This window comes from Calidris pugnax, unplaced genomic scaffold (assembly GCF_001431845.1).
Source record: "Calidris pugnax isolate Ruff unplaced genomic scaffold, ASM143184v1 scaffold135, whole genome shotgun sequence".
In the NCBI taxonomy this organism is placed as follows: Eukaryota; Metazoa; Chordata; class Aves; order Charadriiformes; family Scolopacidae; genus Calidris; species Calidris pugnax.
In genome coordinates, this window is record NW_015090961.1 from 593,336 (window position 1) to 620,870 (window position 27,535).

General features: G+C 47.7%; 1 protein-coding gene across 2 annotated transcripts in view; it reads left to right on the top strand.

The window, feature by feature from the left end:
• Positions 1–27,535, top strand: part of PNPLA7 (patatin like phospholipase domain containing 7) — a 151,455-nt gene that overhangs the window by 104,762 nt on the left and 19,158 nt on the right. For both annotated transcript variants that reach the window (XM_014952362.1, XM_014952363.1), the window contains 4 exons: positions 9,674–9,830; positions 18,375–18,491; positions 22,929–22,998; positions 24,665–24,781. In XM_014952362.1, the coding sequence (XP_014807848.1) occupies positions 9,674–9,830; positions 18,375–18,491; positions 22,929–22,998; positions 24,665–24,781 (461 nt within the window). The remainder of the gene's footprint in view (positions 1–9,673; positions 9,831–18,374; positions 18,492–22,928; positions 22,999–24,664; positions 24,782–27,535) is intronic.

The following is a 27,535-nucleotide window of genomic DNA, read 5'->3' on the forward strand; positions in this document are numbered from 1 at the left end:
AATCTTTTGACAGGTGGAAGGGCAGAAAGTTGGCAGCCCCGAGGTTAATCCTCGTGACCTCTGCGTTCGTCAGCCTGTGCCCATCACCCTCCTTCACGCAGGGTTTGCTGCCTGACGGGGTAGGTGTGTTTCAGAGGAAGGGAGGCCGTGTGATGACCTGCGATATGGTGTTGTGTCTGTGTGGATAGATATCTGTATCTCGGTGCACAGAGGAGTTGTAATTCTTCTTTATTATACCCCTTTTCGAAGCTCAGATTGATGTATGGGGGCTTCAGAGCTTGTTGTGACTCATGTAGGTGTTTGAGAAGTGGCCTGTGCCCTGCGTGTTCGTGCTCTCGTCATGAGCAGAGCATCCATTGCCACATGGAGATAAACCAAACCCAAACCTGAATTCCAGTGTCGGCCGGGCAATCAGACTCCTGGATTCCTTCTGTCTTTCAAAAAGCAGATTTGCTTTTGCAGAGGGGTTGGACTAGATGATCTCCAGAGGTCCCTTCCAACCCCATATCATTCTGTGATTCTGTGATTCTGTGAGGCAATATCCAGGAACTAAAATAACAAAAATCTAAGCTTTTTATCCTGAAAGACAAAATAAGACTTTTTGAGATGGTGCTGTTCTGTAGAGGCTGAAGGAGAATGGTGAGGAATGTGGGCTCTTCCTTGGAAAATATGATGATAACTTCTGTTTGGGTACCTGATTTGAGTCTTGTCCAGGTCAGCCCTAGAATATATTGTTTGAACAAACAAAATCCAAGTCCTAAAAATGAAACAGTGAGTTCTGAGTATTTGCTTTTGTTGAGAAAACCTCCTGAGAGGTGGCTGTGAGCTCCTACCAAAGGCTTCAGACTTTCTGTTTGCAAATGGTCGGTAAGAGACCGCAGCATAATTGCTCCTGAGAGGCTTTGCTTTGATGTCTTCAGGGACAGACCATCTTGTGTGTTGCCCGAGAGCTCAGCCATATTAATTGTGTTTATGCCTCAGTTCAAAATCTTGTCTAAAACATGGACAGAGCTGCGTGGCTGTTACTGGATCCGAGAGCTAATTGCTCGGTGGGTTATGTAATATTTGGGTCATCACATGCACATAAAAGCCACGTTCCTGTGGCTTGGCACCCACGTAATGCTTAGTGATCTGATTTGTCTTCTTCCCGTCTGTAGCACCTATGTAATTGCTCGTTTGCTCCCATTTCCCATGGAGGTTTGAAGATTTTAATGGCTGCTATTAAACCCTCCAAGCAGCAGGAGCCTGGGAGCCATCTACTTCAAAGTTATGACTTAAAAAAAAAAAAAAAATGAATTGCAAGTGTTTTGTTTGGACTGTCCTGTCCTAATCTCCAGTCTTCAACCCACCAAACTCATTTACTTTTAGCTGTGTGTTGATATATAGATGAGATTAAACAAGGAGATGGTGGAGCTGTGGTTTAATTTTTGTTACTAATTTTGCATCTCTCTTTATCAGCTTTAAAAAAAAACATGTGTGGTGTTAGAGAGGTGGAAATTTGAGGGAATGCTTTCCATGTAGCAGTCATAATGCTCTGCTGGCAAGTCCACATGCTTTCAGGAAGGTGATGAAGTTCTTGCATTGATGTGACTTTTAGGAATCTCTTTCTAACCTTGTCTGGGCAATGAGCTTTCCTGCTAAGAAAGAGGAGATTAGAGAAGTTGTGAGTAAAATCACAGTTAAATTGTTTAACAAGCAATGCTTCTGTCGGTTATTTCTGCACCTTCCAGACTCTGTGCTCAGAAGGGGTTCTTCTAAAACTTTTCACAATTAACTCTCAAAGGGATGGGGGAAGGAGGGAGGATATATTTGTTTTCCAAAGAAATTATTTTTATTTTCAGCTAACTGAATTGTTTCTTGGCTCAGTGTAAGAAGCAGGATCTTGTTCACCCTCCCCAGGCAGGGAGCAATGGGGGTGCAGTTCCCACCTCTCTCCCCTCCTCCTCCTCCTGCACACACCTCCCAGAGCTGTGTGGTGGGATCAGAAAACAAAAACCCTGGTGCATTTTCTGATTTACTTTTACTCTGGGTTTATTTTGTATTTTTTCTCCCCTCCAATGGTTTACTTGCCTATCCCTTTGCACCCCAGGACTGGGTAGATCTGTCAGCCCTCCTGGAAGGGCTGAGCCATTTTTGCTCATTTACTTCTGTGTCAGGCACAGATCCCTCTGTTTAAAGTTTGTTCTAAAGTTAGTACCTAGAGCAGAAACACGATCAGTGCTAAAAGGACATTGTATTTGGATTTTCTTGCAGGAAGGTGGTTTCACTGGGGTTGTGAGGAATCACAGAATCACAGAATCTTCTAGGTTGGAAGGGACCTTAAAGATCATCTTGTCCAACCGTCAACCTCACTGACAAAAATAGACACCCACACAACAAACAAAAAGCATCACCATCACTAAACCAGACCTCCCAGCACCACATCAACCCGTCTTTTGAACACCTCCAGGGATGGTGCCTCAACCACCTCCCTGGGCAGCCCATTCCAATGCCTGATAACCCTTTCAGTGAAAAAATTTTTCCTAATATCCAGCCTGAATGAGTCACTTTTTCTGCGGAAGGCGCCTGCGTAGCCCTGAGTGCATGGGGTTAATGTGGGAATGGGCTAAAGGGAAGATGACTCCTTGTCTGGAGTGAAGGAGATGGTGGGAGTCTGAGGGCAAAGCTAAGTGGGAGGATGAAAGGAGGCTGTTGCTAATTGGGGGGAAGAAATCAGGTCTCTGGATCGATAACCGGGGACACTTGTAGAAATGGGCAGTGAAGGGAGAAAGCAGCTGCTGGGAAGGATCCTGTTGGTAACTGGATGTTTGTGTTAGAACCAAGTAGGGTGGGATTATTCCCTCTATTTAGCTTAGAAATGGGGCTTAACTAATTAATTAATGTTGTCCTGATTGGAAACTTCCTCCTAAGTGTGCAGGTAGAACAGCAGGAGCAGAAATGCAGCGGTCTGGTTTCTGGTATCCTACAGAGCTGACGATCAATCACTGTAATTAGCCCGGCAAATTTATGATACTGGGAAGTTTTATGGTTGGGAAAGCTGAGAAATAGCGTTATTGGAAAGACACAAGTGCAATGAGTTCTCAGAGCAATGTTTGTACGTGTTGTTGCGGCTGCAGAGGGTTGAAGGTGCCAAATTGGAGATAATACAGTTGCAACTTGTAGAAGACTCTCTTGATTTCTAAGTCAGTGACTTTGCCATTAGATGTTGGGATTAGGTGCCAAAAAATGCTTCTTTTTATATAAAAAAGGAACTTCTTTGTATCTCACGTTTCCAGATACGACTCTATATAGCCCTTCATTTAAATAACATCTAACCTTCCCCCTGCCCCAGTACAATGAGCACCTCCAGCATAACTCTGAGAAGCTTATCTAACACCACCACTGTGACAGATGTTACAGAATCACAGAATCATAGAATTGTCTGGGTTGGAAGGGACCTTTAAGATCATCGAGTCCAACCATCAGCCTAACTCTGATTAAAAAAAAAAAAAAAAAAAGAACTAAAGAAAAAAACAACAAAAGGAAACATCACTAAACCTCGTCTCTAAGCACTATGTCAACCTTTTAAATATCTCCAGGGATGGTGCCTCAACCACTCCCTGGGCAGCCCATTCCAAGGCTTCATAACCCTTCCCGTGGAAACATTTTTCATAATCTCCATCTGAACCTCCCCTGGTGCAACTTGAGGCCATTTCCTCTTGTCCCATCACCTGTGACTTGGGAGAAGAGACCGACCCCCCCTGGCTACACCCTCCTTTCAGGGAGCTGTAGAGAGTGAGAAGGTCTCCCCTCAGCCTCCTCTTCTCCAGGCTGAACACCCCCAGCTCCCTCAGCCTCTCCTCACAAGACTTGTGCTCCAGACCCCTCACCAGCTCCGTTGCCCTTCTCTGGACCCGCTCCAGCCCCTCAATGTTTTTTTTGTGGGAAGGGGCCCAAAACTGGACACAGCACTGGAGGTGGGGCCTCCCCAGTGCCCAGTATGGGGGGGACGATCACCTCCTGAGTCCTACTCCCCACGCTGTTCCTGACACAGGCCAGGATGCTGGTGGCCTCCTTGGCCACCTGGTCACACTGCTGGCTCATCTTCAGCCAACAGTCAACCAACACCCCCATGTCCTTTTCTGCAGGGCAGAAAAGGTAATTCAGGTAAAACGCTATTCAGGTAGCCATCTGTAGTGGTTGTAGCTGTGTGTATTCATCTAACACCCACTAATTCAGTAACCAGTGCTGTTTTTGGGGACCCTGGTCCCAGAAGTGCAGGTGAGCCCTCCTGCTGGCGTTTTGGGACGTGCTCTCCGTTCCCAGTGGCTGGAAGCTCGGTCGCCTTCGGTTTATCTCTAGGCCTTTCCAGGCAGCGTTGGAGGAATGGTTGCCCAACGTGCCACTTGTGCTCATCTCTGAAATGGCTGTAGGAAATACATATTCATGTGTGCTCACCCCCTGGGCCGGGCGTTCTAACAACTGCTCCTGACGTGCCTTGAATTGAAGCTGTTTCATGAAGGAAAAGCTGGTTTTATTGGTATAGATTTGCCTCTTCAGGAGTTTTAAGGTTATGAGGGAGCCTTAATTCACATTTGTTAGGCTCTAGTGGAGCTCTGTAAAGTCCCCTTGGCAATTTCTCTGGTTTTTTTTACCTATTTTCCCACTTAACTTTGGAATGAGGTGCAGCAAGCACCTGCTCTGCTGGTGTGTCATGGATTGTGTTCTGCTCCGCGGGGGACACAGCAGAGCCCTGCAGCAGCCGTGACCTTAATCCCGTTTTTAATCAAAGGAAATGACCTCTTCCTTGTGTTCAGAGAGATCCCCTTCCCCGTGACGAGTCAGCAAGGAGGAGAGGTGGGTGCTGGGGCCGCCGAACCCCTGAGCTGTGTTTTCTCACCCTTCCTGACCCTGCAGAGGACACCGAGGGGTGCGGGTGACCGAGCCACAGCCCCGGCTGCTCCCACCGTCACCCTCTGAAGAACGTGTGTCCCCTCTCTGTGTGCTCACGTTTATTCTTCCTGACGCCAACAGGCAGCATCCTATTGATGTGTTAAAGTTGGCTGATGGATAAAACATTGGTGCGCAGTCTCTGGGTTTGTATTAATTGTGTATTTTTCAGCCCCCGACGCGAGCCGGGAGGACAGGCCGCCTGTCGTCCTGCTGAGGCTTTAACCTCAACCCTGCGGCTGCGTTTCCTCGCTCCTTCCCCGGAGCTGTGTCTAATCTGAGCCCTGGCATGTGTGGAGCAGACACACGCACGTCTCGCAGAAGAATTTCTCTTTTATCAGTTGTGCTCTGGCCGCCGTGCGTTCCTGTCACATGCCGGTGGCATTTCCCCGGGGGGATGAAAGCAAGGGCTGGTTTCAGGAGCAGGAATTTTCCTGCAGGACCTTCTGCCGTGCCCTGTTATTTCAAGGAAGCGTGTCTTCAGCCCCCTCTCCCTGCTTCCCCGTCACTTATTTGTGATTATTCGTACAGAGAAGAGATGGTGCTTGAAATTTAGGCAGCCAGGCACTGCTTTTGGGGGCTTTTTAGGCGTATTGGAAGCATGAGGTTGGTGAGCAGCGCGGTAAGTGCCACTGCAGGGCGGCTGGTGCCCAGAGCAGCCTGTGACTTGCCCCACTCATATCCATTTGGGGGCAATGGCAGGGGTGACACCGGAGCCTGGCTCTTATTTCCAGTCCTTCCTCAAACTGGTGGGTGCCCTTTCTCCGCTCTCTCTGCGAAGGGCACTCTCCCAGGGAGCGATATATGATGGAAAAAAGGGTTTTTTAAATATATAGACTCTGCGCTTCTCGGGGAAATCTTCAGGTCCTGGTGGAAATTATTTGAAAAATAAATCTTCTAGGTCATTTGTCCTTGGTGGCAGAAGTCCCTGTCACTGTCACTGTCCTGGGGACAGGCGTTAATCCCAGCAGGGGAAACGCTCCTTCCAGCTGCACCATCCGGTGGCTTTAAGGCAAAGGACAGCTGTCCATGCAGCTCCAGCAACACATGCTGCACATCCCTCTCCGAGACCTCCTTCCTTCCATCTAGATGTCCTCCCCCCTTCCTCCTTCACTCCTGGGTAAGGGACATTCACTCCCTGTCAACCAGGTAACTTGGAGATTTTCCCTGTCCCTTCCTCCTCTCCACCCCAGAGCTCCAGCACTGATGGACACACATACAGCGTTGCCACAAGCAATTCTTTGTACAAACTCCGCTTGCCAAACTCGTGTATTTTCACATGTTGCCCTAAAATGGGGCAGATTCCCTGGGAAATTGTGCCTGGTATTACAAGAAGCCCATGATCCCTGTTTTTTTTCCCCGTGCTAGTTCTCTTACTGTTAACAGGGACGTAGCTCTTTTCTTCATTAGTCGTTAGTCGTAGTACGAGAGCTGCCCACTCTGGGTATGGGTGATGCACCAGCACGTTGTGGGGGTGTGGGATGCTGCTGGGAAAGCACCATCTCTGGCCTTTGGCTCCCCTTGGCATCATGTCCATCTGTATGTGCACCTGGAGCTGCCAAGAAACGGCCAAGAGAGAACCAACAGCGAGGTGGTGTTGGAAAGTTTCACAGGGGAATGTGACAGATTGTTGGGGTGATGATGGCCTAAAGCTGTACGGAGGGGGAAGACCATTTATAACTGTAGAACTGGGCAGGGACACCTCCCACCAGAGCAGGTTGCTCCAAGCCCCCTCCAACCTGGCCTTGACCCCCTCCAGGGATGGGGCAGCCACAGCTTCTCGGGGCAACCTGGGCCAGGCTCTCACCACCCTCACAGCAAAGAAGTTCTTCCCCACATCTCAGCTCCATCTCCCCTCTTTCAGTGTCAAACCCTTCCCCCTCGTCCTATGGCTCCCCTCCCTGATCCAGAGTCCCTCCCCATCTCTCCTGGAGCCCCTTGAGGGACTGGAAGGGGCTCTAAGGTCTCCCCGGAGCCTTCTCTTCTCCAGGCTGAACCCCCCAACTCTCTCAGCCTGTCCTTCCAGCAGAGGGGCTCCAGCCCTCCCAGCAGAAGAAGACGTAATATCCGTGTGAGGCCGCGTGGCACATGGAGAAATGAGGTCTGTTCAGGCACATTCGGGATTTTAGTTTGCACAGATGGATTCAACTGCAGAGCTGTCGAGGATGCTGGAACTGGGAGAATCAGCTTTGTAATTGTGTATAAATGAAACAGAACTTAGTCTGACAGTCGATAGGAGGTCTCTTTCTGAGCAAGAAAAATACTTTTCCCATTTTGCAGGTCAGTGCTTTGAAATCGATGCATCCGCTGGAGATGCTTTCACAGACCCTGGGCATTGGCAGGGACTCTGCCGGCGCACGGCACGCAGGCCATGGCTTGCCAAGGGAAATAATAATAATCTTTTGTTATTCATCCAAGGGCACCACACGGCAAAGTAAAACCAAATCTGAGTGGTCACGTCAAGTCCCTCGTATTTTATGGATGCACGAACACGTAAACGAGGAGATGCAGTTTTAGAAGAGGTGGAAGGGGGACAATCCAGTCTGGAGCTGGTCCTGGCCAGTTTACAAACAATTGGAGTTTACAATTCTCCGAGCAGGAAATGCTTTACAGGATTAAACGTGTCTTAACGAATCCACAGGACGTAGGCTCTCTCCAGGAAGCAGGTTGGATGGTGCAAGGTGTGTTCTTCAGTGAAACATCAGCATCAGCTGGTGACGGAGGCACAGGGATGAGGTGGCAGCAAGTGCCCGGCACTAGAAGCAGATGCCAAAAATAGCTGCCACCTAAAAGCCTTAAAAACAACGGGCTCCACTGGCAGGGATGAAAATAGAATTATTTTCACTTCGGGCACCTTACGAGCAGAAGCAACGGCAAAGCAGGGGAAGGAGAATGTGGAGAGGAAAGCTCAACGAGCTGTTTTCTGCTCTTGGGTTACACCAGCGCAGATCTGTCATTGAAGTCATTTACACCAGTATAACCCAGAACCTGTCTCAAAGCATTTCAGCAGCTGGAGGGGATTTATTTGGATGGAAAGAATGTGTTCAGCATAGCTTGGCCAAATGACACCTACGGCGGACTTGGCAGCTGTTAACAAGTATTTATAGGATGTAAACAGCAAGGGGAAAGAGGACGGAAATAGAGCAAACCATGAGGAACAAAAAAATGGGGTGGAAATGGGAAAAGGAGGATTTTACAGCTCTGGGGGTTGGACTGCAAAGCAGCCATCCAGGTGAAATGAACTAATACTTACTTGATATTAACTGGGCAAAGCATTGAAACTGGAGGTCACAATGTTGTCCCGTTCAGGAGGTGACCTGCTGCTAATTTCTGAGTTTCTGTGATGGTTCCGTAGGACGGGGGGGATCCCTCTCCCATCAGGGGATCGCTGTTTGTAAGACCAGCTCAGGTGTTCCACCCCTGCTCTGATGGAAGGTGGTAGCAATTGCTTCTGAAATGAGTATTTGCAACAATTAGCAGCTTCTGAGCTTCCTGAACGCAAGGTTTCACCTCCATTTTTCATGTTTAGTGGCCATTGACAACCTGGTCCCCTTGATTCTTCCAGCCCACAGTTAAAGCCATTGTGACTTTACTTCTTCAGTGTGTGGTAGCGGTGGGTTCCTCAATTTGTGTATTAAATACACGTGTCTACGTGTAAATTCTTCCCTTTAAATTAAATTTTCTTCACAGTGATTTGGCTGGCCCTGTGTGTCTCCTGTCAGTTGTGATCTTCTCCAGTTGGAGACTTGAGTTTCTTCTCACGTAAAGTCCTCTCCATATTATGGTCATCTTTTTTGCTTCTCTCTGTCATTCTCTAGCTCTATTTATTATTTTTTTTCAGTGAGAAGTCTCAGCTTGCTTGCAGTTCTCAAAATGCTGGTGCATCCTGGATGTATGTTCTTATGTTTTATTCTGGTTTCTTTGGTTTTCTTTTTGAGTTTCCCCTGAGCACAAGGTTAATATTTTTCAGAGAATATCCACAGTGGTTCCTGCAGCCCTGGGAGGGTGGTGGTGAAGAGCTCCTTGCTGCAGGGGCATCGCTGCTTCTGTTTTTCTCTTGTCCCATCATCAGAGGTTCATCTGTTGTTTCTCACTCGGTTCCATCATTGCTCTGAGTTCCTTCTGCACTCCTTGAAATCAAAGAATTGTCCTGAAGGAACTGGCATCATCCTCAAACGTTGTCTCCTCATCTGCCCCTTTGCTGGGTCTATGTTCTGAATGAAACTCCTGCCTTCTCATTGCTCCTTGTCTCCTCTTGCTCTTTGTTTTCCATCTTCAAATTCATTATTAGTCCATGCTGTGACCCATCCCGTGCTCCCAGGCTGGCTGAGTTTCTTTGAAAAATCACTGGAAAAGACTCTTGTGGAAGGGTCTCTGAAATCCTGCTGTTCTTGGCTGCTTTGGAAGGACCTCAGGAGATTTTTGATGCATTGCTTCCTTAAAGCCACACTGACTTTCTCTTTGTGTATCCACCAGCTTGGTTCTGGGCTGTGGTTTTCCTCTCCCTGCCTTCCATACTGCAGTTGGGCCAGGTGGTCTGTATTTCCTAGGACTTTTGGGGGGTCTGTTAGAAGATTTCTTCATTCATAATGTTCCTTTCTGGCACTGAGGATTGTTTAGCGAGAGGTTGACAGTTGAGCTAGCTCATGCTCAAGATCCCTTAGAAGGTGGCCTTCATGTCTTTGCGCTCTTCCAGTGTCTGTTAATGTCTTTTTTTTTTAACCCTTTTCTTTTCTTGGCACAGGGGATGCTCCCAGGTGGGAATTATCAGGGCGCTGATGGAAGCTGGCATCCCCGTGGACATGATTGGAGGAACGTCCATCGGCGCTTTCATGAGCGCCCTGTACGCCGAGGAGCGCAGCTACAACCAGATGCGGATCAAGGCCAGGCAGTGGGCCATGGTAAGGGCTGGGGACAGAGCGATGTCCCACCATCCTCACTGGGGTGTCTGCGTGGGGAAAAGGGCCCTCCTGGCTCCGAGGGAGCGGGGGGAGCTGTCACTGTCACCCACCTCCTCGGGCGCTCGATGCTCCAGTCACACTCTGAGCGCAGAGTGACGTTGTTGGCCCGTGTTTATCTTTGTTTTATCTTCTCTTTTCGATGTGCTGGAACCTGTTTCCTTTCCAGCTCTCAACAAATGTGTTTCTCTTTTGTATAATTTTCTCTCTTTCGTTCTCACATGCTGTCATTTGTCAGTGGAACTGATTGACAGAGGTAATCCTTCTCTAAACTAAATACAACATGTGTCATTCACTCCACAGTGGTGGTACTCTGGTTCAGGAGAAAGATTTAAATTTAAATATATACAAATATACCAAAACATGTTTTCATAATTAAACCAAGGTTTAGGAAGGTTGTTTTAAATAGTGACTTCTTTGGGTGAATTTGTTTATTGTATGAGATGTTGGGGGAAAATGGTACTAACACCAGATCACACTGAGTTCAAATCAACCAGAGGTGAAGCTTAGTGTTACTTCTTAAATTTACTGCTTTGCTTTGTATTGTCCATATGAAAACCACGTTGTCCTGGTGGCTTTCCACAGGGAATTTTCTAAATTAGATTAAGCTCTCAGTCTGCTTAGATCTTGAGTTTTAGGGGGAAATGGGAGTCTGTAGTTGGCACATGGACACGGCTTTCCTTTCCCAACCGCCTTCTCACCCGCCTTGGCTCTGAGACGAAATCAGCTGGATGTTGGTGAGATACCAGTGACTTTGCAGGATAGATGTTCTGGGGCATTAAAATACACATTGAGGCCCCGGCGTGTTTGGGCTCTCCTAGAGGGCAGAGAAGCATGGGACTCTGCTTCACCTCCCTGTCACTCTTTGCTAGAAGAATGGGCATTTCGTGCTTTTTATTTAAGAGCACCTGGAACATAAATTCTTTATGACACAGAGCAGTTTGTCGGAATCGCATAGGTGGAGGAGGCTTGAGATTAGAGACATAAAAACCGTGGTACAGAATGGTGTCAGATGCCTCTTTAACCTTGCACTCTTTATTTCCCACCTTGGTCATTACCAAACGCTTACGGGACGGTATCGGGGCAGGGCGAGCACAGGGCTGTACCTCCCAGTGATGTTTTTCAGTGCCCTGGGACTCATCACAGATAATGAGGGTCTTGGAGCATCTCTCTGATGAGGAAAGGCTGAGGGACTCCAGTCTTTTTAGTCTGGAGAAGACCAAGGGGGGATCTGATCAATGCCTATACTTAAAGGGTGGGTGTCAGGAGGATGGGGCCAGGCTTTTTTCAGTGGTGCCCAGGGACAGGACAAGAGGAAATGGACACAAACTTGAATATCAGAAGTTCCATCTAAACATGAGGAGCAACTTCTTTGCTGTGAGGGTGGCAGAGCCCTGGCAGAGGCTGCCCAGGGAGGTGGTGGAGTCTCCTTCTCTGGTCTGGAGACATTCAAACCCCCCTGGACACGTTCCTGTGGGACCTGCTCTGAGTGGCCCTGCTCTGGCAGGGGGTTGGACTGGATGATCTCCAGAGGTCCCTTCCGACCCCATAGCATTCTGTGATTCCCTTGCTCTCCCTTAGGCTGGAGCCATGGAATTTTCCTCCCAGCATTTGTCCAGAGGATTATCTCCTCTTCTTTGTTAACTTGTCAGATCTCTTCTGCGCGGGGGGTGATGCAGAGCTGGAAAAGCTGTTCTCTGGGCATCTCAGGGCTGTGCTCCCATCAGAGAAGCTTCATTCCCAGCATTGCAGCTCTCGGGTTTGCCAGCCCCATCTGGAATCACACCCGCTTTTACCAAGAATAGTTAAGAGACGAAGAAATTCAGTCTATTCAGTGACTATTGAACACAAATTGCAGAGCTCATTGAACATTTCACAAAGAAAAAGGCAGGTTTTGGCCCAGCTTCGGGCTGTTTCAGGTGTTGGTACCTTGAAATCTGGAAATAAGTAGCTGGAGGAAAGGTTAATGTTTGCTCTAACAGAGGCCATTTCATCTTATTAATGAAGAATGGATTTTCTTGAGGTTTTTCATGAGTATTTTGACAAGCTTGCCAGGCCCACATCCAAACCCAGAGGTTGTTCAAGGGTTTGAGAATGAAAATGGATGGATCCGCTCTGTTTGAAGCCCTTTTCACCACTAACAGCACCATCCAGCAAAACAGTTGCGTTGGGAATTGAAACAAGCCATGAAAACCCTCTCTCCAGGTTCAGATCCCAGCTAATGTACAAAGTACCTCGAGGGATTATAAATCTTTTTAACGGTGGCTATTCTGAGTTATTTTCTCTTGTATTGTGCTGCAGCAACTGCAGACAGAGCTCGGAGAGGGGCTCCTCTTGCTGAGTTCTGTGTGTAACAGTGGGGAGGGTTGTGGGGGTTCCACCTGAAGGTGTGAGCGAGGTGCCAAATCCACCAGATTAACCCCAAATTCTGGGGTGTCTGGGGCTGTTCCTACTGTCCCCAGGGCAGCACGGCTGTGGGAGGTGGCTGCTGGGCAAGGGATGCTCTGGGGACCGTCCTTGGTTAAACCAACATTATTCAGAAAGGCCTGAGCACTCCCTGAAGCTGCTCCAGAAGCTGCTGATTCTGCTCCTCTGAAGCCTGGGAGCTTTTGCTGGTGAAGGTTATTTGCTGAGTGCTCTTTGTGCAAAACCTTGCAGCCTGGCTTTTTTAGCCCGTGGGAGTTTTTGAAATGTCTTTGTTGTGATGGATGAGGTAACTCTGATGTTTTCTTTAATTTTTTTTTTTATCCATCAACACAAATGCTGGTTTTGTCCTGCAGTTATTTGTTTTTTTGGTATTTTTAGAAATCAGCGTATCTCTAGTTGTACACTTGGGGCTGGGAGAAGGAATATTTTTAATGGGATGTGTTTTCTGGATCTAATGAAGCATCAAAGAAACAAATGACTCTTTTTGTCAAAATACAGGGGGGTATGGAAATTACCAGTCAGGCTGGTTACTGTGTGCTGCCTCCGAGTCCTCTCTACCTATGTTAAACCAGCAAAACAAACAAAGAAAAGCTTTCAGGTTTCCAGATTGTTGGGTTTTCTTGGTTTTTTTTTTTTAATTGGAGCACTAATATTTCGAAGTATAAATATTTCACAAAGAAGGGAATATTCTGCTGTTGAATATGGTTACAGGAACGTGCAGCTGAAAAGCTTCCCGTAATGAGAATGAGGAATTGCTGGGCAGGAGCTGCAGTCCTTTGCTGTCTGTGATTTGCACGACAGCTCAAATAAACGTGGGGGGTTTCTGAGGTCGCAGTCGTGAGGTTCTGCCTCTCCCTGACGCTGCGCACTGGGAGATGCTGTGGTTTAATGAGCTGATCCAGCCAAAAATTTGTCCCTTTTTTTCCCCCTCTCATACCGGTTTGTGGCCAGCCCAGCTGCTGGAGCTGCCGAGGCGGCCGTGCCGGGGGGGCAGAACCATCAGCCCCAGTGTGTGACAGATGAAGCTGCTATTGGGCTGGATCCCCATGTTTTTCTTGATCTGTTACATCTGCTGTTTTGAGGAAAAAAGGCTGTTCTGTGCCTTGCCGGGGTGATGCTGCACCTGTATCCCGTGAGGGACCGGGTGCAGGGATGGATGGATGGATGGATGGATGGATGGATGGGAGTGGTGAGGAGGGGGAGCGCAGTGCAGGGTTCCTCTGGGGAGGGGTGGGATGCCCACGCCATGGGGAGCGCAGAGGGGCCTTTCCCCATGGAATTTGGAGGGAGAGCTTCGTCAGTAGGTGCCGCGTTGGGTAAATCACAGCATCCTGCACTGATTTTGTTCGTCTGCCAGATCCTCCTGTATCACACCAGCTCCGAGCCCAGATCCCTGCAAACAAACACAAAACCCCAGCTGAGTAGGCAAACGGTGCCAAACTCGATTGGCACGAAGAGTGGGGCGGGATATTACGGGAAAGATACCTCCTGACCAGAGGAGATGGGCAAAATATGCACCATCAGCAAGTTTGCAGGTGACACAAACCTGTGTGGTCTTGCCGATACACCAGAGGGACGGGATCTCATCCAGAGGGACCTGGACAGGCTGGAGAGGTGGGACCAGGTGAACCTCAGGAGATTTAACAAGAGCAAGTGCAGGGTTCTGTGCAGGAATAATCCTCACTATCAGTACAGACTGGGGGATGAGGTATTAGAAAGCAGACCTGGGGAGAGGGACTTGGGGGTGTTGGTGGATGAGAAGCTCAACGTGAGCCGGCAATGTGCTCTGGCAGCCCAGAAAGCCAACCCCATCCTGGGCTGCATCAAGAGAAGCGTGGCCAGCAGGTCACAGGAGGTGATTCTGCCCCTCTGCTCTGCACTCCTGAGACCCCACCTGGAGCTCTGTGTCCAGCTCTGGAGTCCTCAGCACAGGAAGGACATGGATCTGCTGGAACGGGTCCAGAGGAGGCCACAAAGATGCTCAGAGGGATGGAGCACCTCTCCTATGAAGACAGGCTGAGAGAGCTGGGGTTGTTCAGCCTGGAGAAGAGAAGGCTCCGGGGAGACCTTAGAGCCCCTTCCAGTCCCTCAAGGGGCTCCAGGAAAGCTGGGGAGGGACTATTTGTCAGGGAGTGCAGTGACAGGACAAGGGGTGATGGTTTTAAACTGGAAGAGGGGAGATTTAGATTACATATTAGGAAGAAATTCTTTACTGTGAGGGTGGTGAGAGCCTGGCCCAGGTTGCCCAGAGAAGCTGTGGCTGCCCCATCCCTGGAGGGGTTCAAGGCCAGGTTGGAGGGGGCTTGGAGCAACCTGGTCTGGTGGGAGGTGTCCCTGCCCAGGGCAGGGGGTGACACTGGATGGGCTTTAAGGTCTCTTCCAACCCAAACCATTCTGTGATTCTGTGAAAATAAACTGGTCCCAGTCCCCTCGGTGTGGGGAGTCTCGGTTCCAGTGCCTTAGTGCTGGCTCTGGCACGGGAAAAGGTAAATATGGGCTAAGCCAGCTGTGAAGTGCAGCACATCCTAAATAAATGTGGGGTTTGTTACAGACTGCACACAAATGAGTGTGCACGTATTGTCCCTTAATTTGGGTTGATGAGCCGAGAACCTGCTCTGGATGTCCTCCAGCCCCCGGCGCTCCAGGACGGAGCTGCCCAGGCCGCTCTGCTGCGGCTTTAATTACAGCTTTAAAACTTTATCAGCCACTTTGGAAGGTTTTATTCACTGGGTTTCTCGCAAGAATTAAAGCAGGGCATATTGCTTTTCCCTTGTAAGCCAGCTGAAGTGTTACCTCTGGCTGCCTCTCAGATGGAATTCAGTAGTTGAGATTATTCACAATAGAAGAAAAAAATACTGGGTGTCTTTTTAAAAATTGGATCATAAAAAATTGTTATATCTTGAGGTGCAGAAAAAGTCTATTTTCATGTAGCGATAACGCATGATGGTTCATATTTACCGTTTCAATTGTGTTATGTGGGATGTTGAAATTAACCCGAAATCAAGCATTATAATTTGAGAAATTCAGATAAATGCTTGCACACAAAATCCAAACGTGCATGTTGCTTTGAAATACCCAAATAAGGCACCAAAGCATCCTATTTCTGCCCCGTAGCGACCACCTCGACTGAAGATCCCACAGATGGCATGGGACTGTTCCAGGATCAGGACATGTGAATCTGATTTTAAACATAATTTACTTCCCTTACCTCTCCCCTTCTCCTTTCTCTGAGATGGCTTCTTGCATGGTTTCTTACATGGATTAATTTTAATTTTCTTCAACTCTTAGATTTCTTAATAGTTTACCTTTAAATTTGAGCTTCCATCATCTGTAATTCCCGCCTTTGGGATAAATGGATCCCTGAAGTGCTGTTTATCTGAAGCTGTTGGCCTAAGTTATGTCTTTATTTTGTCTTTAACATCTTTTTCTTTGTGAATTCCTTTGCTTGTTTCATTGAAACGTGAACACTGGAAAGGCGCCGAAGGGAATTCTGGATGCTATCTCTAGTAGTTTTAAAAAAATTTAATCTGTTCTGCTGTTTTAAAATTTTGGTTTTGCAACAAGTTTTCCCCTACCCTTTTTTTTTATATACTCAGGAACATTGAACAATCCTGGGATTATCCTGTTTTTTTACCATCACTCTGCAGCAAAGAACAAAATAGCCAGAGATTAAAATTCAGGGTTCTTTTTGCTCATTGTCATGTGCTCTTGTTCTTCTGCTCCATGAGCAGAACCACCACCTCCTCCCTTCCTTGCTGAAGTTATACCACGGGGTAGCTTTTAAGAATAATTTTAGGATTGAAGGTCTTTTTAACAAGACAGCCTGTCTTGCAGCAGAGCTGTAGAGATGAAGGTTCATGAGAAGTTCATGAAGAACTGGAAAATACCCACTGTCTCCTGGGGGAACCAGTGGAGATGCCTTCAGGCTGGGCTTCCCATTGCTGTACGCAGGGACCCTGAGATGTGTCCTCCTCGGAGCCACCAGGGATGGCCCGGGAGCTCGTGGTTGGTGGAGGGAAGGGAGCGGGGCCGCGTCAGAAGGCTCTGGCTGCCCTTCCAAACCCTAGTCTTTAACTTAATTTATCTGGAAAATGGTAGCAGCTATTCTTGGAAGGTGGAGGGAGGCTGTTGGCCATCAGCGTCAGCGAAAAGGGCATCTTCCGGTGATGAGAAATGAGAATATTAAGAAATAACCATTAATTAGAAGTATTTTGTTCATGTACAAGATTACCGCAAGCCTTAATTGTGGGGAAAATGTAGAGGCTCAGCATTATAAAGATCATTTGCCACGAGGATAGCCCGATGTTTGGTGCTGAGTTGGAGAGATTTTTCTTCGGTATTAAATAAAGGACTTTCTATAAATGCCTCTTTCCCTCATTTAATCATTCTAAGTAATGTCAGAGACCAAATCCCTATTTTAAGTACAAAACTAATTCCATTTAACTCTGAAGCTGTGGGTAGCGTGTCTATAGTCAGGTTGGCACACTGTCCTCACCCCTCAGAACCTCAAATGGGGATGTGAATGAAGGTGACAGGTTCCTAATTGCTTTTGTGCTCACACTTTTACACTTTCCCACGGTTCTTGTTTATGTACTTGTTTTTAAGGATTTTTTTTTTCTTTTTTTCTTTTTTTTTAATACTTGGACACGTACCCTCTGGGCAGATACCTAATGTCTATTTAAAAGCAGCTGGACATGACGATGTCAGCTAATCCTGCCCTCCTTCCAGTCGCTGCTGGAGTAAAGCGAGGGCCAGATGTTGATGGTGGATCCTTTAATAGAGGGGGGGTTTGGAGGCTGCGGCTCTGCCGGGTACGGAGCCACGTTGCTGCTGTTTGTTAATTAGAGACACCGTGGAGAGAGAGAAGATCTTTCACCTTATAGAAATATTTCACCCAGGGAAACCCTATTTAATTGTGAATGAGTTAATTGGGCTTTCTTCCCTTCTACATTTTAACTGAGTATTATGTAATATATTAGATATTGAATTTTGTTCGGATTTATTAGGATTTGAGACCAGTAGCATGGCTGTGGGACAAATACAGGGACCGTAATGCCATAGAGTTCAGGTTTTTTCATCATTTTATCTTGTAGGTTAGTGCCCGGGTGTAATGCGCTCAAATGGAAAATAGGAAAAGAATCCCTGAAAGCTTAATTACAGTTTGTGTGTGTGTTTAGAAGAGACACGTGTGACAGAGCCTGCAGCTCGTCTGTAATGGGATGGGTGTCTATGGGCTTTGGGAAACCTCGTGGGGTTTGGATTATGGATTTTGTGTAGAGCAGCCCCAGCAGTACCCGAGAGCTGCAGCAGGTGAGGGGCACGATCACGGGCTTTGGGAATGAAAAATAATGGACATCGAGACATAAAAAGTGTGTTTAAAGCTCTTTAACGTGTGACTTGTTGCCGTCCCAGAGAATCACATAAAGGTTTCTGTGAGTGCTTACACTGAGGCAGATAAAAGATTTAAGACTGGAAGAAAAATGAGGTATGATCCACAAATGAGAAGAGATGTATAAAGATATTCTGTGATTCTGCGTGGTACAGATTTCTATAGTAGAGATTTATGATTTCCTTTCCGTGCCGGTGAAGCACATGCACGCTGTGGAAAGGATGATGAAGAGGGAGATAACTAATAATATGTTTTTGTTATTAAAAAAAATGAAATCAAGAATTGAACTGTACCATTCCCATACATTTGTTAAGGCAGAACCCTGTGCCGTGCACGCTGCTTTGGAGGGATATTTTGATTTATGGGTAGAAGGGAAGCCACACAAATGTATATTATTCCATAGCCTTATTGCAAACCGGCGACAAAGTTTGCTGCTTTTTGTTTTAAGTTTATGACACCAAGCAAGCAGTTACTGGTTGTAGTTTTTGTAGTTGTGTTTCTGTCCCCTTGGCAACTTTTGTACTGACACTGGCAGCACTTCCAGCGTGTTGGCTGTAGAGTCTGGAATATGATGTCTCTGGAATTGCATACATTAATGCAGACATTCACACGGGGATCCTTGCATGTATTTACCTTTGAAATGTCTTTTTTTTTTTTTTTTTCCTTTTTAGGTTATGAACTCGGTGTTTAAGACTTTTCTAGACTTGACATATCCAATAACATCCATGTTTTCTGGAGCAGCTTTTAACAGCAGCATCAACAACATCTTCAAAGATAAGCAGATCGAGGTAGGTTGTTTAATGCCTTTGTGTACAGACAACGATGTCGCTGTGTCTGTTGTAGCAGAAAGAGTTTTCTTCTGTGCTCGTGTGAGATGTGGGGCTGGGGGATGACTGAGAACTTGTGAAAACTGAATGTGATGTTACATGAACATAGGAAGGTGCCTATTTCATTTTGGTGGATTTAGAAAGCGCAGGGAGTAGATTATTTGTAGCTACTTTTGTTTGACAAAAGGATCCCGCTGTCTGAGAGCAGAAGTTAAAATTCTGTCCCTGAAGTAGAACTGCTGAGACTGTTTTATCATTATTTTTCTGCAAGTCAGGTCTAAGGGGACACCAGAAGAAGGTCTTGAAGAGGGTAGCAATGGGTTTGGCCTTTTTTTAAAATCTTATTTTTGAAGCTCGAGTTGAGTTTTTAGGAAGAGCCCGTTGAAACCCACGATAAGGTCAGAGTGTGCCGTTCCCTGGTTTGCATGTGGTGAACTTTCCTAATTGTGAGGCGTTGGATGCTCTGCCCGAGCCAGTGGCCGCGTTCCCACTCCCACCTGCCCTCTGTCCCTCACAAAGCACACTGTCAGGGCTTCTCCTCCTGGATCACCAAGCCCAGGGATCATGTGGGTAGTCTTGCAATCTTACCTCCTTTGTGTTCCCAATCCCACCTGCCCTCTGTCCCTCACAGCAGCAGTTCACAAAGCACACTGTCACCAAGCCCAGGGATCGTGTGGGTAGTCTTGCAATCTTACCTCCTTTGCAGTTTGAACCAAATTATTCCCGTGTTTGGAATTCTCGTTGTGAAAAACTATGTAGCAAATTAATGCTGTATATACTTTAAATATATTTAATTAAAAATGATCTAAAACATTCCCTACTTAAATGCGAGTATGGAAGTGATTAATCATCACGTGGCTTAAAATAGCATTTTGCTGTGCAGAGGGGACGGTGCTGGGAGTTTTAGAGCGGTAAGTCCTTCCGAGATGGGAATTACTTTTGTTTGGTTATTTCTCAGCACCAGCCATGCCCTTCTCTCCGTTCTCTAATCACACGTGTCCTCTCCTGGAGCACACCAGCTCCTCTCTTTGGTTCCAGCTGATAGGAAATTCCGTGATTGTCCAGTGACTGCCCCAGCTCCTCTCTGCTTTGACGTAGCCGAGGAGCTGCTTGTGCAAAGGACCAGGACCTTCTTGGAGCTGGGGATGGTGCGTGTCAGCGTGAGGCTGTAGGTGACGCTGGGCACAGCTTCCAGGAAGAACATCTCTGAGCTTAAGTGGCCCCAGCTTTCCCTGGTCTGTCTGTCACTGTTTTTGATTTCAGCAGCCAAATTTATTGTACTTCCCTTTAAGATGCAGTTGGTCGATTCCTTCCTTACAATTTTTAACAGCTGTAGTTGTATGATCTGTTCTAACCTTGTGGTCACAGGAAGGTTCTGTCCGAGAGAAACCCAGCTCTGAGGCATCCGACAGCGTCATCTCTGCCCCACGTGCTGAGGGTCACAGGCTGGAACCTTCACTCTGTGTCCAAGCTGCTCTTCATGCTGCTTCTGTCAGATAAATCAGGAGAAATGGTGTGAGATAAATAAGGAGAAACGTTGTGTGGCTTTGCAAGGGTCAGTAGGTAGTCACTCCTTCGCTGCCGTTGCCGTTATCGGCGCAGGTTAACCCGTCCTGTCACTGGGCAGCCAGAGATTTAAAGCTGCTTAAAAGTGTAAAGGGTAATCTATAAAGTAACAGAAGCTGAACTAAGACGCATTAAGCCTCGAACAAATGTTTTCTTAAAGCATTATTTCAGAGCATCCAAACTGCAAACATCCATCTTTTCTCTGTGGCTGGAGAGGTTTTGGAGGGGGGTGGGTGGCAGTGATTTCCAACTGGAAATGCGCATCAGCAGGAGTCTGTTATCCCCTGAGGAACGCAGAGTGTGTCTGGAGGCTGATGGCAGCAGAACCTGAGAACTTCCTCCCCGAGGGGCTGGGGTGGGGACCGGCCCTTGTGTCTCTACGTAAAGCTTAAAATGAGGAATTTCTGGCCCAGATCCTCCTTTTTACTCCCTGTGGCTGTGGGGTGTCTCTCCTGCGCTTCTCACGCATCCCCTCATCCCTCTGCATCGGAGCCACGTAGATTGAACTGTTATTTCTGACACTGAAAGGGAGGTTTCCATTTTCTCTTAAATTTGCTCTCTGACAGTCCCTGTACCGCAGGTGTCTCCGGGTTCCCATGATGCTGTTTGTGGGGTAGCCCTGGATACCAGCACCCCCGGGATTGCTGCTGCCCATGTCAGCCAAAGGCAGCCCAGGAGATCAGCCTGGGCGAGTTCTTCCAGCAAAACACGCAGAAATCCAGGGCAGGGTGCTGAAAAGAGATTTCTCAAGAAATAGAGTTATTGCTCCTCTGAAATTACCCATCCTTCTGGGAGAGCACTGGACTCAGGAATTTTTATCCCCCGTGCCAGAAGCACAAATTGCTCTTGCAGGTCATCCCAGTGGGAGGCTCAGGTGTGAGGAATCAGAAAAGACTTTCCTCAAGTCCTGTTTCAGACTTGAATAATGCTCTGTCCCCAAATTAAATGAAGTGATAGCTGAGAAACACGGTCTCCATCACTGCCTCGTAGGCCTGGGTTTAGTTTCTTTTCTGCATGTGTTTGCATGATATTCATGCAAAATGATATTCACAAAAGGAAGTGTCAGAGAGGCTTCTTTCCCCGTTCCCCTATTTTTTGCTTAAAATGCTGTTGCTGCAGGGAGAGCTGTGATCACCAGGGTATCTTTAGCGTGGAGAGACACCCCTAATACTCCCGTAGTCACACTTTATTCATCCGCCCTCCTGTGGCATTTATACCAGATGGGTTGTAATACTTGTGCAGCATCTGTTCGTCCTCCCCAATCCCACCATCTTCGCAGAGCTGCTTAAGAGATTAAATTCGCTAGAAAAAACCCTCCTTCTTGGCAGCCCAGAATTTCGTGTTGAACAGGACGGAGTCGTACACCAGAGATAGAGGCTGAGCAGAGAGGGAGAGTTTTGGAACCCACACCCGGGTTTGGCTTGAGTTTGAGGCACATCAAAGCTGTGCCAGAGAAGACCCAGATACCTTGTCCTGTGAAGAAAGAGGCTGGCTGGGAAGGCAGGGTTACCTCTTCAGTCTCCATTGGGCTCTTCTGATTGACACAGAACCATCAGCTGTTCTTCTCCGGGCATAAGTTCAGTTTATGCCCACAAGTCCTCCTCCTTCCCCTCTGCAGCCTTCACTAGGCACCATGGAGACTTTCCAAAACTCTCCTCTCTCCAGCAAACCCCGAGGCAGCTGGGAGGCCAGTTTTTCCAGCTTGGTGGGATGTGAGTACAGACACGGCTGAAACAGCAGCGAGAACTTCCTCTGCCAGGAGCAGGAGAACTTCCTCTGCCAGGAGCAGGGCTCCTTGGTTTGAGCCCCATTGAATAAACCTGTAAAGCCCAACCATTCTCCTTATGTGCCACGCTCCTCACTGCTGTGTGACCCTCCAGTATCTCAAGCAACCTCTGGGGTCTTCTTGCAGACCTACCTTGCAGGATCCTTTGTTCCTATCGGAAATGCTGCAAAGGTTTGGGTTGTCCTCTGACTCCAGGCAGGTCTGGGTCTCAGCAGCATTGCTCTGCGTCTCCTGCTGAACTGACCCCAGCTTCATCACCACAGGGTGCAAACTGAATGTTGCTTAGTCCAGAGGCCATGACTCACGTTCTTCCCTCTTTGTCTTGGGCTCTGGTGTCTCAGGAGATGAGGTGAGGAAGGTGCTGCCTGCTGTGGTCCTAGGTTGGGGTCAGGGGGAGCTGAGGAGTTGCGTGCTCATCCGTGGTGAACGTGATTGTGAAGGACGTGCTCTGTGTGGTGGGTGAACTCCACCTCGGATGGAAGCTGTTGGGTGAAAGGCAGGAATGGCTGCACTGGGTGAGATCGAAGGTCTCTCCAGCTTAGTGCTGTGTCTCCAGGGGAGGCCAAAAGCAGCAGGTATTTAACAACCTAGATAAGACTGGAATATAGAAAAGGTGGGTCTTCACTTCACGCTGTCCTCCAGCAATAAAGAGTCTGGGGAGTCTCTTTAGATGAGGGTTATCCTCAGAACCCCACACTCCATCTGAGAGAAAAACAGCTATCAGAAAGAAGGTGAACTGTGGTTTGGGTGGTGAGGCTTCTGTGCCGCTCTGTACGGACAATCTTCTGGAACAAGTGTGTCTTGCTATTAAAAAAGGGAAATAAGGGGGTTTGTCTGCCTTGGTTCTGAATGAAATGTTTGCATGAGAAACAAATTTATGAACTTAAACGCAGAGCTGTTGGGTTTTTCTCCATCCGTGCAGGTGTTTGTGTCTGCAGCTCGCTCTGGTAAGACACAGAGGTTGTTGTTTGGTTTGCGCTGGGGATGGGCTTTAGTTTAAGTACAAGGTTAGAGATTTAGTAAAATTGGGATCTCCTCTGTTGCAGGATCTGTGGATTCCTTACTTCACTATCACAACCGACATCACTGCCTCAGCGATGAGGGTCCACACGGACGGTGAGTGTGTAGCCAGGTCATAAATAATGACGTGGGACCTCGTGTTCCTGGGATTTTCCTTGCCTTTTGTGGGACTTCAGTGTCACCTCGTGTTCCTGGGATTTTCCTTGCCTTTAAATTTGTCTTTCCTTTTGTTTCTCCCTTCTCTGTTGTTTGCTGAGCACCAAACTGTGGTGGTACACGCATAACAAGGAGCAGAGCTGTTGGGAAGAAATTAAATGAGATGCTATATTAGCTGTTTAGAGAGAAAATGGGTCCATTGACACCGTTCTGTTTCCTTAAAACATCCTGCAAAATGCAGATGTTTCAGCTGTAAATCAACCTAATGTGTCCAAAGCATTTTAAGATTCAAAGTCCCTTTAAATGAAGCTGTTTTCCCAATGGAGAGACTCCTGTGCCTGAAGCAGAGGCTGGGTTAGGTTCTCCTTTGTGTCCAGCCCCGTGGGACACTTGTCTATCTGGGCTAATGGTGCCGTGACTCAGGCTCCAGTGAAGCCAGATCAAGCCCACCAGGAGCCCCAGATATTTCCGTGGGCGGCTGAAGCCTTTGCTGCCACGTCTCTGATGTTTTGTCTTTTGAGCTGGGGCAGGTAAGACTCTCTGTTCCCATCGTTAGGGCAGGAAACTCTTAGTTCCATCTCATCTTCTGACAAGAAGTCAGCGTTTTTCTTGGGTGGAAGTTCCAACTCAACGAAAGCTATTAATAATGAAACTCAAAGCAGCCAGCATTGACCTGTGCTAAACACTAGGAGGGCTTGGGTTATAATTAGAAACAGAGCTGTTATTTTAAAAAGACGAGAAAAAAAAAATCAATTTCTTCGAGTAGTTAATTGCTGAGAGTTGAGCTAACACTGCAAGTCTTACTTATTTTTGATATTTTAAAGAATCGCTTCCCAGACGAGACTCGGCCTCTCTGGAAATGCAGTGTCTTCTCAATTCAGCTGATGCAAACGCTAAGAGAGAAATAACTAAATCAGAGCCTTAAGCAGAATGTTTTACAGGAAACAGATCCAATCAATTTCTGCTTGATTAAACTTTCTGTTTCTAACAGCTTAAAAGATTATAACTTTCTTCCTTACAGCACTACTAACAGAAATGTCCTAAGCAGAGATAAGATCACCACCATGTACTCACGCTGCTTTTACAAGTGGAAATGTTTTGCTTATTACAGAGCAGGGAAAACAGAATTTTTGGGCTTCTACAGCGTATATTTTTTGTGTTCAGCTCCTGCTAAAAGTCTGGGGTTTTTGTGGATCTCTGTAGAACATAATGGCTTTAGCTGCACTTCAGTCTGATTATTATTCTATCCCTTTGTCCCCGGGAGAAGCTTTTTTCTTTCCTTATCGGGGTAAGCTCAACAAAGCACTAAAGATGATCCCTGCAGTCAGGCATATGCTGAAATCGCCTTGAAGGCAATAAATATGAGACATGGGCTTAAAACTGCGGGTTCCGAGGCCTTTGCCTGGTTGTATGTCTGCACAGCCGGGCTTTTTTTTGTTTCCCCCTCGCCAGGATTATGGTATAGAAAATAATAAACTGCTTTAATAACTTTGGAAGGGTATTCTCAGGACAGCCTCTGTCTCCCCATTATTTTAATGAGTGCAAAAGCCCCACCTCCATGGCAGTAATTAACGCCGCGTCTGTCCCCTCCCTCTCGTCCCTGCAGGCTCTCTCTGGAGGTACGTCCGCGCCAGCATGTCCCTCTCCGGGTACATGCCTCCCCTCTGTGACCCCAAGGATGGGCACCTCTTGATGGACGGGGGTTACATCAACAACCTGCCGGGTAGGTGCACACAGCAGCGGGGGAGAAGCTGCCAAGAAGGAAAAAAAGCTGCCCAGCAGAAAAGGACCTGGGGGTGTTGGTGGACAGTTGGCTTAACATGAGCCAGCAGTGTGCCCAGGTGGCCAAGAAGGCCAATGGCATCGTGGCCTGTATCAGGACCAGCGTGGCCAGCAGGAGCAGGGCAGGGATGGTGCCTCTGGACTGGGCACTGGTGAGGCCTCACCTCGAGGGCTGTGTTCAGTTCTGGGCCCCTCACTACAGGAAGGACATTGAGGTTCCTGAGCATGTCCAGAGGAGAGCCACCAAGCTGGGGAGGGGTCTGGAGAACAAGTCCTACGAGGAGAGGCTGAGGGAACTGGGCATGGTTAGTTTGGAGAAGAGGAGGCTGAGGGGAGACCTCCTTGCCCTCTACAGCTCCCTGAAAGGAGGGTGTAGAGAGGTGAGGGTTGGCCTCTTCTCCCAAGGGAATAATGACAGGAGCAGAGGAAATGGTCTGAAGTTGGGGCAGGGGGGGTTTAGATTAGATATTGGGAAGAATGACTTTCCTGAGAGGGGGGTCAGGCCCTGGAACAGCCTGCCCAGGGAGGTGGTGGAGGCACCATCCCTGGAGGTATTTAAGAACGGTGTAGACATGGCTCTTCAGGGCATGCTCTAGAGCCGGAGATTGTTGGTTTGTGTCTGTTTGTGGGTGGGTGGAGGGTGGGGGTTTTTTTTGTTTTTTTTTTTTTGTGGTTGGACTCAATGATCGCAAAGGTCCCTTCCAACCATGAAGATTCTGGGATTCTGTGAGAACACGGCCCATCAAACAGCTTGGAAAACTTTGTCCTCTTTTTTTTCTTTTTTCCCCTTTTCCCCCCCAAAATGAACCAAGGAGAAATATTGCAGACACCCCTATCCTCACGATGGTTGCCAGGAGTCATTGTTCTCAGTTTCCTAGGTGTTTGCTTTGTCATGGCTTTATTAAGACTATTTTTTGTTACGAAGTATTTCCTAATAGACAGATTCTGAACATATAATTCCAAGCCAATTTTGAATTTATTTCAGTGCTCGCTGAAAGGAGGGAGCAGAAATTAAACCGCAAACATATAGTCTGTCTTTGACTTTCTTTTCAAAAAGTCTCAGTTGAATAAGAATTAATTCTGAGAAAGCATTAACCCTTTGTCGTTCAGGCTCGTGTCTCCCAGAGCCCGAAGGGTTCGGCTGACGGGCTGGGTGTCTTGGTGAGCTGTTACCATGTAGGCTCACAGGGTGTTCCAGGGGGTGTTGTGGAGTTTGGGGTGTTGTGAGGACTGAACCCCAAAGGGTCCAAGGCAGGTGAATTCACTTGTGTGTGTTCGGGATGTGTTTTGTGTCAGGGCTGTCATCAGAAGGTCAGAAGGCAGGAGCTCAGGAGGGTGGCCGAGAGGGGACAGAGCTAGGTGGTGTCGTGTACAAATAAAGAGGAAGGAATCTAAGCTAGAGACCCTGCATCTGGGCAACCCGAGCCATTTACATGTTCCAGACAAACCCAGACTGTGTTTTTCCATCAGGGCTGGATTTGCCTATAAAACAGAAATGGGAATAAAACAAAATTGACCCCCCAAAAATCTGCATCTGGAGTTCTCCATCTGTGTCTGTAAGCAAAAATACGAATTGCAAACTGAGGCACCTCTTCCACCTGCAATATCGGAGAGGGCAAAGAGTGCTCCTGCAGGTGACACTGGGTGGAAAAGACACAATAGACTGAACGAGCCCAGAAATGTAAACCAAGTTACAGAACAGATCTGATTTAAATAAGCCTCTAAATTAAGCATCTAAATTGGCTCTTCAGAGCTATGGTTTTCCTACGCAAAACTATTCTGGAAACTGCAACTATCTTGGACTCTGGGGGTGTGGAAGAAATATAAATTCACTCTGTGAGGTACATGTCCTTCACCTCCCTCCCTTGGCACTTCCCTAAATCCTTGCCCGTACCCAAAGGCTGCAGCAGTCCTTTTGCTGACCTTGAAGTAGGAAGTGTTGCCTCATCTCTCTCCCACTTCCAAGTATGAATCTTTCTCTTGGCTCCCAAAGCTTTTCTTAGACTGCAACCCTCCGGTTCCTGAGCTGCTCCTTCCCTTCACCACCTTCTATCTGCAGGTCTGACCCCAGCACTGCTAACTCTCCTTGCTGAGGCCACTGCCACTTGTGTCCTCTTCATGTCCCCCAGATCCTTTGTTCCCATGAGAACTGCTGCACAACGGAGAGTTAACGTGGGTTTAACTTGCTCCGTCACATTATACCACTTCTGGTGCAATTGTGGACCCCAGCTGTGTGTGTCCCACCTCCTCTCCCCCCTCCCTGCCCTAGAGTTTTGCTGCTGCCTTCGTGTTGGTGACAGCGTGGCCTCAGAGAGAGTCAGGTCATCCCACCCATCCCAGGCAGAACATACCCCAGAAGAGATGTTTTCCAGCAGTTCAGCAGTGGGGACTCATGGTCAGTGTGGAGTGGGCTACCAAGATGATGAGGGGACTAGCACATCTCTCCTACAAGGAGAGACTGAGGGACTTGGGTCTGTTTAGTCTGGAGAAGAGAAGGCTGAGGGGGGATCTGATCAACACCTAGAAATACTTCAAGGGTGGGTGTCAGGAGGATGGGGCCAGGCTTTTTTCAGTGGTGCCCAGGGACAGGACAAGAGGGAACGGGCACAAACTTGAATATAAGAAGTTCCATCTGAACATGAGGAGGAACTTCTTTGCTGTGAGGGTGGCAGAGCCCTGGAAGAGGCTGCCCAGG